Source organism: Mugil cephalus, chromosome 20, assembly GCF_022458985.1.
Source record: "Mugil cephalus isolate CIBA_MC_2020 chromosome 20, CIBA_Mcephalus_1.1, whole genome shotgun sequence".
In the NCBI taxonomy this organism is placed as follows: Eukaryota; Metazoa; Chordata; class Actinopteri; order Mugiliformes; family Mugilidae; genus Mugil; species Mugil cephalus.
In genome coordinates, this window is record NC_061789.1 from 15,579,044 (window position 1) to 15,594,346 (window position 15,303).

General features: G+C 48.1%; 1 protein-coding gene across 2 annotated transcripts in view; it reads left to right on the forward strand.

Annotated features, from left to right (window-relative positions):
* Positions 1 to 234: 234 nt before the first annotated feature.
* Positions 235 to 15,303, forward strand: part of pde4a (phosphodiesterase 4A, cAMP-specific) — a 35,483-nt gene continuing 20,414 nt past the window's right edge. Inside the window, exons 1-2 of one of the 2 annotated variants that reach the window (XM_047571467.1) lie at positions 235 to 1,028; positions 1,155 to 1,636. In XM_047571467.1, the coding sequence (XP_047427423.1) occupies positions 1,341 to 1,636 (296 nt within the window). In that variant the 5' untranslated portion in view covers positions 235 to 1,028; positions 1,155 to 1,340. Of the gene's footprint in view, positions 1,637 to 15,303 lie in introns of both variants that reach the window. The other variant, XM_047571466.1, reaches the window with a different exon arrangement.

Consider the following 15,303-nt stretch of genomic DNA (forward strand, 5'->3'; position numbering starts at 1 on the left):
TGTACATGTTCCAGCTCGAACACAGTGAGTCAAAGTGACAGCTTCCATCTCTAAATGGTCAACAGCGGCAAAGTCTTTAGGTCCCTGGTGCTCGGAGCCCCTCGCCCAGGTACCACCATTTGTCCAATTTGCTGCTGTTTGTTTTCTGTTAAGGAGACGCGGTGGGGAGGCATGGAGGGGGGAACGCAAGGAAGGAGCGCATGAGAGGTTCGAATCCCTCCAGCGCTGGCCAATCATTGAGGACAACCACCCATCCACCAAATACAGTAGATGAGGAGGGGGAGAGAGATAGAGAGAGAGAGAGAGTGGGAGAGAGAGAGAGTGGGAGAGAGAGAGAGAGAGAGATGGGGAGGGAGAGCGCTGTGGGGAAGCCAATGTTTGCCGTCGAACTCCAGCAAATATGAGGATGGGAAGATAATGGCCCGGACTGCACAAGATGACTGAAGCTCCGCAACTATCAGTTTTTGTTCTTATATGATGCATTCTGACCTGAACAAAACCTAAAGATGAGATAGTCTGGTCAGCTAAGAACAAAGGACCATACGTGTTGTTTTTTTTTCTTTTTCCTTTTCTTTTTTTGGACACGTCCAATCATCCTTCACACCATCCCGATTTATTGAAGATGGGTTACTGAATCCAGTTTAGCGTCTTGGCCAAACCCTTGGATCTCCACGGAATGATCGCGGGAGACTTCTGGACACGCAGAGATGCCGTAGCTCTACGAGAACCGTGCTAGATTGAGTACTTTTATGGAAATTGCTTGGAAATTTCAGCTCAGCTGGGAGACACACGGACAGCAATAAGATACTACACGACACACACGTACACGTACACACACACACACACACACAGAGGGAGAGAGGGGGAGCCAGCGCCGACGGTCTCTGTGTGTCTCTGCAATAAGTGGCTGATAAAAAGCAATAAATTCTCTAAAATAAATACAGTCATCTGCTCGTGCGCCATGGGCGATGAGGCGTCAAACTTCAGGAGAAGCAGGACCGGTGTCTCATCACCAAAACCCAGGACTGGTGAGGATCACGGCAGAACTGAGATTCTGTGAAAAACTCAAACTGATTGCCGCCGAGGACAATGAGATTAATGATCTTTGGATGACTTGTCAGGCTACCACTGTGACAGTTTTTGATGTTTTTCAGAAAACAAGATTGAGATCTGGGCTCTGCTGGACTTGGTTACTTTCATTTGTTCGCCCAGAGATCAAGTGGAGCGGGACATGAGACGTTTTGTTGTGTGCTTGAAATAAACGAATACAGCCATATTATTTTAATCAATAAGTTAAAAAGGGATCTTCATTTTTTTTTTTTTTTTTTTTTTTTTGCACTATGATGGAACCACCACCATGTTCGAAAAAGAGCCTGTCACTGTCGCTCCCGGTTCCCCGGGAAGGACAAGCGACTCTGAAGCCGCCGCAGCATCTTTGGAGGCAACCCCGTACCCCGATCAAAATCAAACACCGGGGGTACTCCGACACCGACCGGCACCACCACCGGCACATGGAGCGCTCCGACGCCGTGGACACGAGCGACCGACCGGGACTGAAAAAGTCTCGGATGTCCTGGCCGTCCTCCTTCCACGGGACCACAAACACGTCAATCGGAAATTGTGTCGGGAATAAACGGTAGGCGAGAGAGGGGTGTGCATCCCAAACATCCCAATAATAGCCCATGGCAGCCCACAAGGGATATGCGTAAACGGGGGAGGGGTAGGGGCATTTTAATGAGTGCGTAATAACGCAGTGTGCCTGAAGGGTTAACCGATATGAAGGACTCTCTATCGGGAGGCGGGACGCGTGGGTTTTCGGTGCGTTATGCGTCTTTGGATAGACTGTGTCAGATAGGTATGAAGCGCAAACCAGTACGCCCACTCGAAACGCAGAGGCACCGGCAGCAGCATCTGTAAATACCTGTGACATTTTGAAGGGTGTCCACATGTTACATGTAGTAGTTGATAAGTAACACGAGTCAACATGGTTTTAATGGCACCAAAGGTCTGTTGGGTGCGTTCGTGCGTGCAAGACTCAGATACTGGCACGTTGTGCACAACGGGCCTTTATCAGCTTGTCTCCAGGGGGCGGTTTGGGGCTCAGTGGGCGTAAGACCAAAAGTGCGCCGCTGAAGTACCCCCTTAGCATGGCAGCCTCTGCGTCCAAGGCTCCTGACTCCTAACCCACCCACTGTGGGGAAAACGGCTCAGTCTGTGGTCTTAATGAGAGGTGTCTGAGTTATGGACCTGTGACTGCCACAGTGCTGTCACGCTGATGGTTTCAGACAGCATTTAATGGGAGCAAATAGCTGTTCTTTGATCAGATATGACAGTAAATTCACTGCATTAGGGAGAGGACACTGGAGACTAACACAGCACACAGTTATATGATCCTTTATCTCCACAGGCTAACTAATCTACCAGGATTTAAATCAAATTACACGATGCATGTTAATCAAGCAGATTAGATTAAAGGCATTTTATTAAGTGAGTCATGGAACGATACAATTTTGATACGATTACTTCATCCTTTCTCAACAATTGCACCATTTATCCTCTTAACAAGACACGGTGAATGCAGCACTAGGGTGTTTGCTTATTGTTATCCGCTTCTTCTCAGCAGATCCAGGTACGTTTTCAACACCCAACAATGTACAGACTGTGCAGCACGGGTTACAGATAGGTGGGCTGCTTATATGTGACTCATTTTTTTGTTATTCCTGTTTCGGTGGGAGAGCGGCTGTCAGAGAGAGAGAGCCAAGGCCTTCTGTGTTGCTTTTCAGCTTTTGCTTCCCCTGACACTGTCCTTCCAGTGACCTCAATTCCCAGATGTTCTTTGAGGAAAAAAAATCTGTTGACACATTGGACTGGTTCTGACTTCCTTTCGTGCCCCCCCAATTCCCCCTTCCGCCTCAATATTTCCCACACGCTGATGAAACCCGAGCGCGCACCAGCCGAGACAGCAGCAAGACAAACGGGGGAATGACTAGCAACAAATCCCTGAGAGCGGTGGGATGTGAGGCAGGAATGCGGGGTGTTTTACTCATGTTCTTATTTGTTTTCTTCTTCCGTTTTTTTTTTTTTTTAAAGATGCCACAGACGGCCTTCCCTGCAGGCCCCTGGGAAAAGGGCCAACTCCAGTTGACTGGAGGAAGGGCTGATTTGTATTTTAGTCCCCAGGACACGAGGCGGTCCAATCTTTAGTGCACTGGGACTGACTCTGCCTGCCCTTCTCCTTCTGTGGGCGGCAAACCATGAGAGGGCAGAGAGAGAGAGAGAGAGAGAGAGAGAAAGAGAGATACATAATTCGATTCCAACAAGCTCGGCTCTGAGGGCAAGCTGGCTCCAACTGTGTGTGTGTGTGTGTGTGTGTGTATCGGTGTGTGTGTGTACCTTAGCACATCCGTGAGGTGACGTGTACGGTCTGTGGGTGTTTGTGCTACACATGGGTCAGAAAGGAGGGTGCAAGGAGAAATGGAAGCTGGCGGACGAATGCTTCGCGCCATGAGTGCTGAAACGCAGCCTGAACGCCGCGTGCGTGCGGAGGCATGTGCACACAAGTGTCTGACCTGCAGCCCACGTGGCCGTCGATAGGCCCTGTCACAACAACGGGCGGCCGCAGGGATTTCCGTCGCGCCGGTGTCGCCTTTCTTCTTTTTTTCGTGTATCACAGCGACTCTCGAATCTGTGTTTATTTCTGGACAATAGATGCTCCGAGCACGCGCCTCATCTCTCTGCCGCGTTTTCACAGCGTTGTGAACATCCAAGTTGATCCAGCGGCTCTGTATTTTTAGCTCAAGGCTATGTTGCGTCAAGTCCGGCCTGCTGAAGGCAGCCGCATGCACATCTGCTTGCGCCCCCAATGCCCTTCTTCACATGCACCACATCTGGAACATTCTTCCAGATTCTGTTGCGTATGGCGTTGAAAGGACACGAGAAAAAAAAAATGCTTAATTTTGACGATTTAGAGTCGGATTAAACGTATTCGCTAAGGAACAATGAGGGACTTTTTGTCGGGTGGCTGAAATATAATTGGTCTTTGATTGGTCGGGCACGCGATCGACTCAGCGGATGACCTCGGTGTCTCCAGAAAGCAGACCGTTCAATCACTGGAGAGTTGGTCAGGACCTCATCTGAAGGTTCGGGCGATCAATCAGCCCCGAGAGCGGCTGGCGAAATTGTTTCGGACAAAGTTCAGAATCAACTGATTGTGCTGCGTAACTGTAATGGATACCTTTGCTTTCGATAACAAAGCACTCTCAGCGGCCGCCAGTCTAGGGACGGGCAAGAGGGATTCTGGGGGCTGGTTTCCACAACTGTTCGAAGAATCACTGTCTGCAGCTGTTTTTCACTTCGTCTGTTTTTTGCGTCTATGTTGCATCCGCCAAAATGGCAATCTTAGAGGCAATCAGCCCCCCCTCCCCTCCCCTCCCCCCTTCCTTCCCCCAAGAGTTTCAGTCTGCCTCCTCTTCGCGTCCCTGATGTCTTTTGTTCGACCGTCTTGTCAGTCATGTTAATATGGGCGTATCAGTCATCAGGTCCCATGCCCAATGTGCTCTGGGAAGTTTCAGCACGAAAATGAATGACTGACACTAAACGAGTAACAGCTCTTCCCGCAATTCTGTTGCTATGGTTACTTGTTTTGTGCATTTGTAGAATAGATTATATTTACCCAAAAAAAAGAAAAGAAAAAAAAAACAGGCAAAGCCTACAGGCGCTTGATGGGCTTCACTGTATAATTTGCCAGTTTGTAGCATGTCCCACTGGATGTGCATCATGACTGGTGTGGTTATAAAGGAAAAGAATATTTATACACCTGTACTGAAGAGCTGAAGTCTTGATATAGTTTAATCGCTGTTCTATCCTCTGCAACTATTTCAAACCAAAGCCTTGCTCTTGTCTCACCTATGCCTTCATGCATTCTTTACATCCTCTCTCCGAGCTCAGGATCCAGGGCTGATTTGCAAGCTGGAGGGGATCTTTCCCCTGCCCCAACTGGCCTGCTGCCATGATGATGTAGTCCATAATGAGATAACGCTCCAGTTAATCACCACGACAGCTGTATTTTGTTGTCGATCATACATTTACATTTCTCTCTAGAAACGGAAAGTCTCACGCAGGGAGCATTCAGGAATTTCCCCGACAAATGCGTTTTAATAGTGTCAAGTAATAGGCCGCTTGTCTCATTTGTGTGGCGGAACCATCTGTTTAAGCTACAGATTGCGCTCGCCTGTGAACGCATCACGCTTTCTCACTACTCTCAGCGCTAATTAGCGTCTGGAGGCGGTTCGTGCGCCGCTTCGGTGCTCGCCATTGGCCGGCGCAGGTAGATTCCAGAGACCTCAGGTGAGAAAAAAAAAATAAAATCCCTCTGAGTTCCCTTAACCGTGACGCGGAGCGGGTTGTTTGCTCAGAGGGAGCGTTTGCAGCCTTCACCCAAGGTCTTTCTTTTGTGCTTGTTCCCTGCTCATCACTTTGTCTGGCTGCAGGCTCTCAGACGCCCAGGCTACCGCTAACCACATTTAGCGCAGTCAGTATTTGCCTCGCGCATTGATTGGAAACCTTGGCATCTTTGCATTTTAATTAATTTCACACTGAAAAGCGGCGGAACGCGAGTCATTTGTTTTGCTCGTGCTTTTTTTTTTATTTGTTCTTGACAAGTGTGCATGGGCAGAGATCCCAGCAAGAAGAAACAAAGTGAACCACGCCATCAAAAAAAAATTCAAGTTGCACAACGAGTCCACCTGTTAATTATGTCCCTGTTTGGTGCAGCGAGCCTGTTTACATTTTATCTCTAACATGCAGTCCCCTTCCCCTTTTCATACAGTGTTCATGTCCGTTAAATCTCCATAATTGGACTTTCTTTACGCAACGGTTTCCTCTGACTCTTTCAAGATGCCCATTGTGACCGTGATAAGCGTCATGCTGGCCATTTTTTCTATTTTCTTATCTAATAATATTGTTTGAATCAGCCTTTTGTCCAATGAAATGATAGTCTTTGATCACAGCATTTCTCTCGTTTTGATCCTCTTTCCTTTTAGCTTCATTTCACCTCGGTGTAAATGGGGAGTATTGATTCCATCTCTATTTCTGCTCTCTGCTTTGTCTCTATTGTGTGTCCCGTCTGACTGGTTCCCTTTGGCTTCCGAGATTCTCTCTGATAGCCTTGTTCGTGCTTACACGAGCATTAAGCACAATCATACAGTGTATGTATCAGTCCGCCCCGCTCTCCCCCTCTTGTCTGCTGAGATCATCCACAGCTTGCAACGTCTCTCCCCCCTTTAGGTCATGTTTGTATCTAAAACCTTCACACTCCAGTGGCGAAGCGCAGTGGCCCCCATTGACAGTGTGCAGCGGCTTCCTCTGTTCCACTTGCATTTGTTTAATGCTGATGTAGTCAGCTCTACGTCGGCCTTGATGCTGCCGTTATTTGAAAAGGAAAAAAAAAAAAGAGAAAATCACAGACTTCATGTGCAGAGCAGACACAAACACCTTCAATTACGTGGCCGTAAATCAGCAGGCATCGAAAAGCAGTTCCAACAGACCCGTGTATCAAATTGTAGCCTATTTGAAAAGAAAACAGAGCACACGACACAATCCTCCTGACACACAAAAATAAAGCTTTTTCTTAATAGCTATAGCGAGCTATTCTTCAAAAACACAGACTCCAAGGGACTAAAAGCAGAAAAAAAAGCATTTCAGTCTAATCAAGTCGCCCACTTCAAACCAAGAAAAAGGTCTTCATTGCTGAGACCTGGGAGAATTTAAATGTCAAAATGTGCAAAGTATTCAATTTTAAAATAAGTGGTAGTCTTTCACCTCTCGGCAAATAGCTGGGTTCGATGAAAAACGGCAGAGCGATGTTTGTTCGGCGTGAGGTGAGGTTTTAACTCACAAGCCAGACAAATGAAAAGAGGCTTATTGTGTCCGTGCCGGGCCCCCCCCCTACCCACCGGTAGGCGACACGGACCACCGTCAATCGGGTGGTGCAGAGCGGTGACCTGCGCCACAGAGATGCAGTGTGCTCTAGGCTGCCGTCTTGGCGCAGATGTGCCTGAGTGACTAGGGCTGACAGTCCCTCACTCGGCAAGTGGAGGAACGCCGGGAACAAATAGCGTGCACCTGTCGCGCGGGGCGGCGCGTCAGGCGGATGGATGCGAGGCGTGTCAGGGACGCGCTGGGCGACGGATGAGTTCAAATCAAGAGCTCGCAGCAAATCAGAGCTGGAAAAACAGGGGGGATGAAGGTGCGCGCTTGGCACAGAGGCCTTGCGTGAAGACTGCAGCCTTGTTCAGTTGCCTGCTGAGGTACCACTTCCAGACACCTAGCCCCGGGACAGTGTTCTTACCCAAAATTCACTGGCAGGGTGTCAGCTTCACTGGACGATTATGAAAGTACGACAGATGGCGTTAATAGTGGCTCACTGTAACACCGTGGCCCGGCCCCAGCAAATCTGACCAACGCTTTGTTCAGCCTCTTATTCACACCCTGTTTACATCATAAACCACGCTCAGGCGCGTTGCCTATACATCACCGTTATCGCTGACAGATATAGGCCCAGACAGAGATGCAGCAGAGGATCCTTCCCGTCGTCGGTCTGACTCAGCTTCCCCCCGTTACTGCGCGAGCCTGATTGGAAAAACGCTCGAAACGACGGCAAATAACATCCCGTCGCCGCGAAAACAATAACAGCATGAGGGTGCTAAATGTGCCACTAAATAATTCATAGCGTGCTAATTTAGAAAGCAGCAAAAAGAAATTAGCCGGCAAGTACCCATTGTCGCAGGGGCTGCTCCTGCACGGGGAGAGCGGCGGCGGAGGGGCGCGTTCTGAACAAACTCTGATAAAAGCGCAGCGTTTTACGCTCTGGATAAAATGCCCTTAAAATGCCAAAAGTGGAATGTGGAAGAAAAAAAAAAAAAACGGCCCCCGTGAGGCGTATCATTAAAAAACATGATGTATGAGAAAATTATATGTTTGTTGGTGAAAGTCACTTCATCTGTAAAATAAAACAGCAAGATGAATGCGTATAATTACCCTTTAATATGTAGCAATGACAGGTTCAATGCATCATATGTGTACCTACACTACATTACAGTATGTTTTTACTGACTGTGTGTGGCTTCTTTTTTTTTCTTCTTCTTTTTTTCCCTGCCTCCAAACCAGGAGGAACCCACAAAAACAAAACTGACGCAATAGGTTTGTGATAGAGAAATATACAAAAATAAAATCTGTGCAGCTGCGCGACGAGGCCCGTGAGAACACTCGAGAGTTTTTACATAATGCATGAGGCGGCTTATAAGTGACTGAGGGTGTGGAAGGGCAGCTCTGTCTCGGCTCCTGACCCCTGAGCTTTTTCTTGTAGGTCACGTTCCCATGTTCACACATTAAAAAGTGTCATTCGAGTTGTTGGAGGGCAGACGGAAGGGACATGGCTAATGCATTTAGAAGATTGCACACTTTTTTCTTTTTCTTTTTACACAACCTATGCAAAGACTAGAAGGCGTTTTTAGCCCCAACAAAGGCGAAGCAATTAACACCGGTGAGGCCCCAGTCTGAGTTCTCTCTCTGTCTTTCCTATCAACCCCTCTCTGTAATGTTTGTTGTGTATGTGTTTGTGTAGCGAGGGCTGATTACTTGTGTGGATTGGGGGTTTTATTGTGAGAGGTTCCCTTAAAGAATGGCAGAATTGAGTCTTCTCTCAGTCAATAGAGCTATTCTCCCTTGAGCTCCCCCCCACCCTCATCGTTGGGGCTTTTCTGTCGGAACAACTTGAAAGGTTTCTGGCGCAATCCACAGTACTGATAAGGCCCAGTGAAAGTTTGAGAGCGTTCCCCGAGCATATGTTTGCATCAGCGCAGTCTGAAGACACAGACGGAACGTTAGCCAAAATCATACCGAACGCAATCTGTGAAATCTCTTGGATTAGTTGCGGCAGAAGAAGAAGAAGAAGAAGAAGAAGTAGTCGTCGTGCTCATCCGTGCTTCCTGATTTGACGGACAAGTGCATTCCTTTGCATCAAACAGGTGGGGAGGGGTGGGGAGAAGGTGCGAAGGAGAGGAGAGGATAAAGTGAATGTGGCGAACGTGGCAACGTGGAAGCTCGCATGTGTCTGGAGAATAGAGAACGAGGGCGGCTGTCTTCACAGATCACCGGCAAATTGTGTATTTTGTCACATCAGATTTGACGCAAGACCTGCCTTCGATTGGTCGGGTCCCTTGCCACTCACGGCGGCGGTTGCACAAGCCGGCGATGTTGTGTACACGAGCGCCGGCCTTCCTCTCTCTCCCTCTCTCAGGGTGCTATAAATAGGGGGTGAGAAGCCTCGGGCTCCCAGTGTAATGAGATTAAACCAAACCAGCCTCAGCACCCAGTGTTTTATTGAGCTTTATTTCAGTTTCCATTCTGTATTTCAATATGTATAAGGAAGATATTGAGTGTGGGTGCTTGTGTGTGCTAGACCGAGTCCGCGCGAGAGCATCTGGTTGTGCATCAGCATGTGTCGGCGGCGTGTGTGTGTGTCTGTGTGTGTGTAAATGTTTGTGCTTATTTGAATGCAAGAACAGCGAGAGTGAGTTAATGTGAACGACTTGAGAATGTGTTTGATGTCCTCATTTTGCACCCTGCAGGGCATGGCACATTTCCTCAAGACGCGTTCGTCGCGATGGTAAAGCGTTTGTCACCATGACATTTTTTTTTTTTTTCTTAATCACGAAGCTTCAGCCACCGGCTCGAGATTTTTTCGCGAACTTTTTCATCTTCGCTTTTTGACCGTTTCAGCAGTTTCCGCACCGGGCGGAAGTGCGGCCTGTCTGTCGCTGCCGGTGGAAACGTGATCGTTAACTGCAGCACATGGCAGCTCTCCTCTCTCTTTTTTTTTTTTTTTTTGTTTTGTTTTTTTGTTTAATCCGGATCTGCGAGAGGCAGACAGAAAGCCACACATGGCACCGCTATTGTGGCTCGAAGTCTGTGTGCGAGCATGTGCTCGCGTGAAGGCTTTTGTTAGACGGGAAGCGTCTGGGGACATGCAGTGTGGGAGACATCCATTCTGTTTGGACATACTGCTGATTCTCACAGCCCGCACTCCCCAACTCTGACGTGTTGGAACGGTCTGTTAGGCTCTGGCTGCTTTTCCTACCATGACACTCCAGGCCTCATTACCCAATCACAGCTTCTTCCTCCATCATTTTGCCATCAGTCAGGGCGCACTTGGCTCCCCAGGTCTACTCTCTCCGCTCTCTGCTCGTAAATGCATGTAGCTCATTTCACAGTAGAAGGGAACATAAGTAATCAGCATCATGTCAAGGCTCATCATAAGGACACATTCATCGGTAGTCTATTTTAGAGATGGACGAAATACGAATGCTAAGGGGGAAAAAAAGCACACACAATGCTTCTTCTTAGCATTTGTAACAGAATCAGGAAACAAAATGCATCCCTCTCTTACAGTTTTTATGTTGCCTTTTAGATTTTTCTTTTTTTTGTCAATACAGCAACCTTTCCAGAGCAGCGCCTACAGGTGAGTGGAGAGGATTTTTTTTTTTTTTTTGCGCAGTCCTGCCAGTGTAGCGTGACGGAATACATTCAGACAGACGCTGAAAAGTTCAAACTGCCAACGTGACGTGAGGAAAAGAAGTGGAAGCGGGCATTTGATTTGAGTCTAAAATTAACCATTAAAAAAAAAAGGAAAGGAAAGAAAGAAAGAGAGAGAGAGAGAGAGAGAGAGAGAATCCGAGGAACAACGGGGCAGTGAGTGACATAAAAAACGCGAAATGACAGACAGATTGACTCATCAGACGAGCGTGCCACATCCACTGCCCCGCTGCAAGGCGAAGGCCCCCGGAGGCAGCTTCTGAACAGAAAAATCCACCCGGCTTCTCCTCGCTAATGATAACGAACTGCTATCCCGGATAATCGCTCAGATTTCCTTATTGTTCTCTTAACACAATTCTCACAAGTGAGGCCTATTATTACTCTCATGGCCGCAGCATTATAACAGGGTGTTCTAATTGCGTGTGTTAAATTTACGGTATATTTCGTCTCCTGGGATGTAATTTACCTAAATGTAAAATACTCAGCTTTTGATTTGGATATCATTTATCTTTTTAGGGCATAATCCTTAATCCTCCTACTGTATTTGAACTCATTTCCCGGCGCTCTGCACTCTGCAAAATAAGACGGGGTGGGGTGGTGGTGGTGGTGGGGAGGGATTGAGAAAAAAAAAAAAAAAAAAGAACATCTCCGCTAGACATCTGCATGTTAGCGTGGAGACGTTCGTGTTTAGTTCAAAGCGCTGCTGAGCCAGAGTACAGCCCCACAGCGCCGCCAGGATGACTGTATACTTTTATGTTGTTATATTAAAAATGGATCAAATGAGTATGAAAGGTGTCACATTCCAAACAAATCCTAACAAACTCTGCTCTGCTGCAGTTACCCTCAAGGACTACAGAGGATTTTTTTTTTTCAGCTCAGTGGTTTTACTTCTGCGGTGCACAACTTTCGGCTCCATTCGCATACTTAAGACACTTTCCGGTCGACGCAGTGGAGCGTTTGACAGCCTCGGAGCTAGGCTAGGTGATACCGTCAGGGGTTAGCGAGCGGAGAAGGGGCACAAGTATTAGCTAACGTGTTCGCATGTCAGGGTAAAAAAGAGTAAATATGTCAGTGTTTATTTTTGTGTTGTGTCCACAAATTTGTCTCTGCTGGCTGGATGAAAAGTCACGCACGGGAGATGCCCCAAGGGAAGGGGGGATTTCTTTCGACGGCGCCTTCCAAAAGTGCGAGGGACGGCTCCCTTGTTCGTCCGCATTAGCCGACGGTTCCCAGCACCGAGCCAAACGGACCATTTGCGAGTCCAGACCGACCCGGTGGGCTTCCTCGCTCGGGCTGGCTGAAGCCTGCCCCGCCGTTTGTTTTTGTTTTTTTTTGCTGTTGTCTTTGCGGCACATTATAGCAGCAATTATCCGTCGTTCGGCCGTAATGAGCGGCCAAGTTTCTTTGTGCTGGGAAAATGTATGTGACGAATCGGATGCCAAGACCGCGCGGGTTCCCTTTTAGATGCGACGTGACGGGAGCTGAAATTACAGAGATGATAAGAGGAGATTTTTAGATCGTGAAATTCAAGACGACAGACAGATACAGTAGACAGATAGATAGATAGATAGATAGATAGATAGATAGATAGATAGATAGATAGATAGATAGATAGATAGATAGATAGATGCTCACAATAACCAAGAGTGGCAGACTGAGTGAAAAGACAGATGGAGGAAAAGATGGAGGAAAAGATAGTGAGATGGTGAGGAGGAACAGAGCCACAGTGACACAAAGGTAGCTCTGGATGACTCACGCTCTTCTCTCTTTCTCTCTCTCTCTCTCCCTCTCTCTCCATCTTTTCCTCCAGTCTGGATTAAAATAAAAGAGGCCCAGCAGCCCCAGCCTGCAGAGAGGGAGTTACACGCTCCATCTCAGAGATAGGGTGATGCTCTAAAAATACCACTTCTTGTGTGGGCTTGTTGGGGAGGGGAGGGGGGGCAACAGCATGGGGACGGCGTATATGGATTTGGACGTATAGTGGAGAAGCAGCGCCGACGCTGCTTAAAGCGGCGCAGCCTTTACTCTGAGACTTTCTCCTCTCATCATCTCTCCCCCACAATGTGCACTAATTGGGTTTTGTAAGAGCACTTTCCCACTTTCTAGGAATGCTGGTCAGTGCAATTAAAATCTAGTTCATTACTTTGAATTCATCTAGAGGCTGATTTTCTATCTTGTTGACCCTCATTCCTTTTTTCCAGCGCGCCCCCCTCCGCCCCCCTCTCCACTCCTCTGCTCGCGCCTCCCCTCTGAGAAACTCCATTAAACATCAAAAGCAAATCAATATCACTCTATTGCTCTCGCCGCTGCAGACTAGTCGCTCTCCCCGCCGCCGAGGAGTTCCGTCTCTCAGCTCCTAATTTATCAGGATGCGAGGAGCAGGAAACTAAACACAACACCAATTGAACACGTCTCTCCATCTGTCATCTCTCAGGATGGCTCCCTGTGTCAGCTGATCCATCTGCTTAGCCCAGACTCGGGCTTCGTGAAGGAGACGGGAAATACGGGGGAGCTAACCGTGACACAAACACGCAAGGTGCTTTCTGGGTGGAACAATGCTATTTACATACCCGGTGGTTCCCCACCTGGGTGCGCGGCTGGTTAAAAGAAAAAAAAAAAAGAGAGAGAGAGCCGTGGCTCGGGAGTCACGATTCTTAAACACTTACCTTTCACGCTCAACCGAATTTACATAGAAAAGTGTCTGGATCCCCGAAGAGCGAAAGGTTGAAGTCTGAAGAGAGGAGGAAGAATTGGGAGGAAAAGGGATTTCTACATGAGCTGGGTGCATATGAACTCACTTGCGAATAATCGCTTTGCATGCATCGGGGGCCGTGGTGAGAATTAGAACGACACCGACAGGCACGGAGAAAAGGAATGAGAATTTGTTGCTCTCAGTTTCCAAAGTGCCGCAGACAACAGCAAAACAGTGTGCAGCGATATCACGCAGCGAGAACATCAAGCAGCCGCTGCTTTGATTCGACTGACAGTGACTGCGGCTGTGTCAGCTCTCGGGGTCTTTTTTTTCGCCAGTGTCCCCATTTGAGGACGGCGGGGAGAATTACCTTACAAGACACAGCAAAGGAGGACACTGGAGACCAAATGAGGAAATAACGCTGACTGGCAAACACACTCCACTGACCTCAATCTAAATATGTATCATTTCCTGAAGACAGATTGAAGGAAGTGAAGAGGGCAACACTTCAGACTTAGCATGACGAGACTTTAAATGTGAAGACTTGTTTACTCTGACTTGTTGAATTATTTGAGGTTCACTGATATACGGGTTTTATTCATGATGTTTGGTACAGAGTCCACCGTTCCTGCACTGCAGTCTGATGTTAATTTTAATGCAGAATTATAACCCCATAGTAATAGTTTCAAATCTAATGCAATGTGTAACGTACAGTACCAGCGCATGGCGGGGGGAGAAAAAACAAAAAAAAAGCATCTTTATTATTTTCTGTCTCCGCCGTGTCGGTGCAACCCGACGCGCATCGGGTTGTGTGTCGCGCGCCGGCAAATGTCACAAAGTCGAAACTAAATATAGCTGGAAGTGGAGCAAACTGTGACAGAGTGAGTCGTCTCCACCTGAGGAGAGACTCCTGCGAGCTTTTCGGGAGTTCAGAGATGCGCTGATGAGGAGTGACGGACGCCCCTGGTGGGGTTTTCGAAGAACGCGGCCGGGGTGTGACGCCGTCGAAAGCCCAAATTCCTCAGGTGAAAGAGAATACTGCGCTAAAAGCTTTGTGGAGGGAATCCGCCGAATCCTGCTGGAACGTTATTTCCTACGGCGCATTAATAGATTAAGAGGGCCGGCTGTGTCTGTCCTTTCACAACGCGGAGGGGCCTGTTGCTGTGCAGAATGAAGGCTGATTATCCCATCTAGTGTAGCTCATAAAATAAATCCCTCTCCCGCGGCATTCGCCAGGTGTGAGCGCGGCCAATCCCTCCGGGTCCCTCCTGTAAAGGCATATGTTCTGGGCTTTCGGAGGCTTGCGGTCGGCTCTGTGTTGGACAGCCAGGAGTTGGGTTGGCGATCCTGCGGGCAGGATAATCTGCTGTAATCTCCAGCTCTGTGATCTGACCACGGCGCGGCAGAGAGCTGGACGGGTGGGAGAGGCAAACGGGCGGACCGGACAGCTTGAGGGCGAAGGGGGGAGAGGAAGCGGACGGGGTGGGGCCGGTTGAGATCTGGGCCATCGCGTGGCAGCGACTCCCACCAATTTAAATAAACAAGCTCCTGTGTGTCCTGTTTGACGATTATTGGGAAAAAAAAGCTCAAAAGTAGATGATCCGTTCAGTTCATCTTAGATAATACGGTTCTTCTTATCGCAGCATCGCAGGTGAAAGGTGCACCTCTCTGAGAGCGTGGCAGCAGGGGCTGAAGGGGATTCAAATTTTCATCGGGGTTAGCATCGTTTTCCTTTTTTTTTTTTTTTATCTGGGAAAATATCTGTGACTCATCTGAGATCCATGCATGAAAAGACCCATAACAAGCCCTCCGTAATGCAGCTGTTTTCAAACAGGATAAAGGACGGGCTTCCGACGAGCTTTAGCTCAGACCCAGCGCGCACTCGGAAGTATGCTAATGAGGCAGCAGCGTTTCTTAACTAACATCATTTGATGAGGTCAATGAGCCGGATCACAAGGAGTCACGACGCTTGAATCCATTATAGTGCGTTCTTGAAACGGCTGCGCTTGTAATAACTG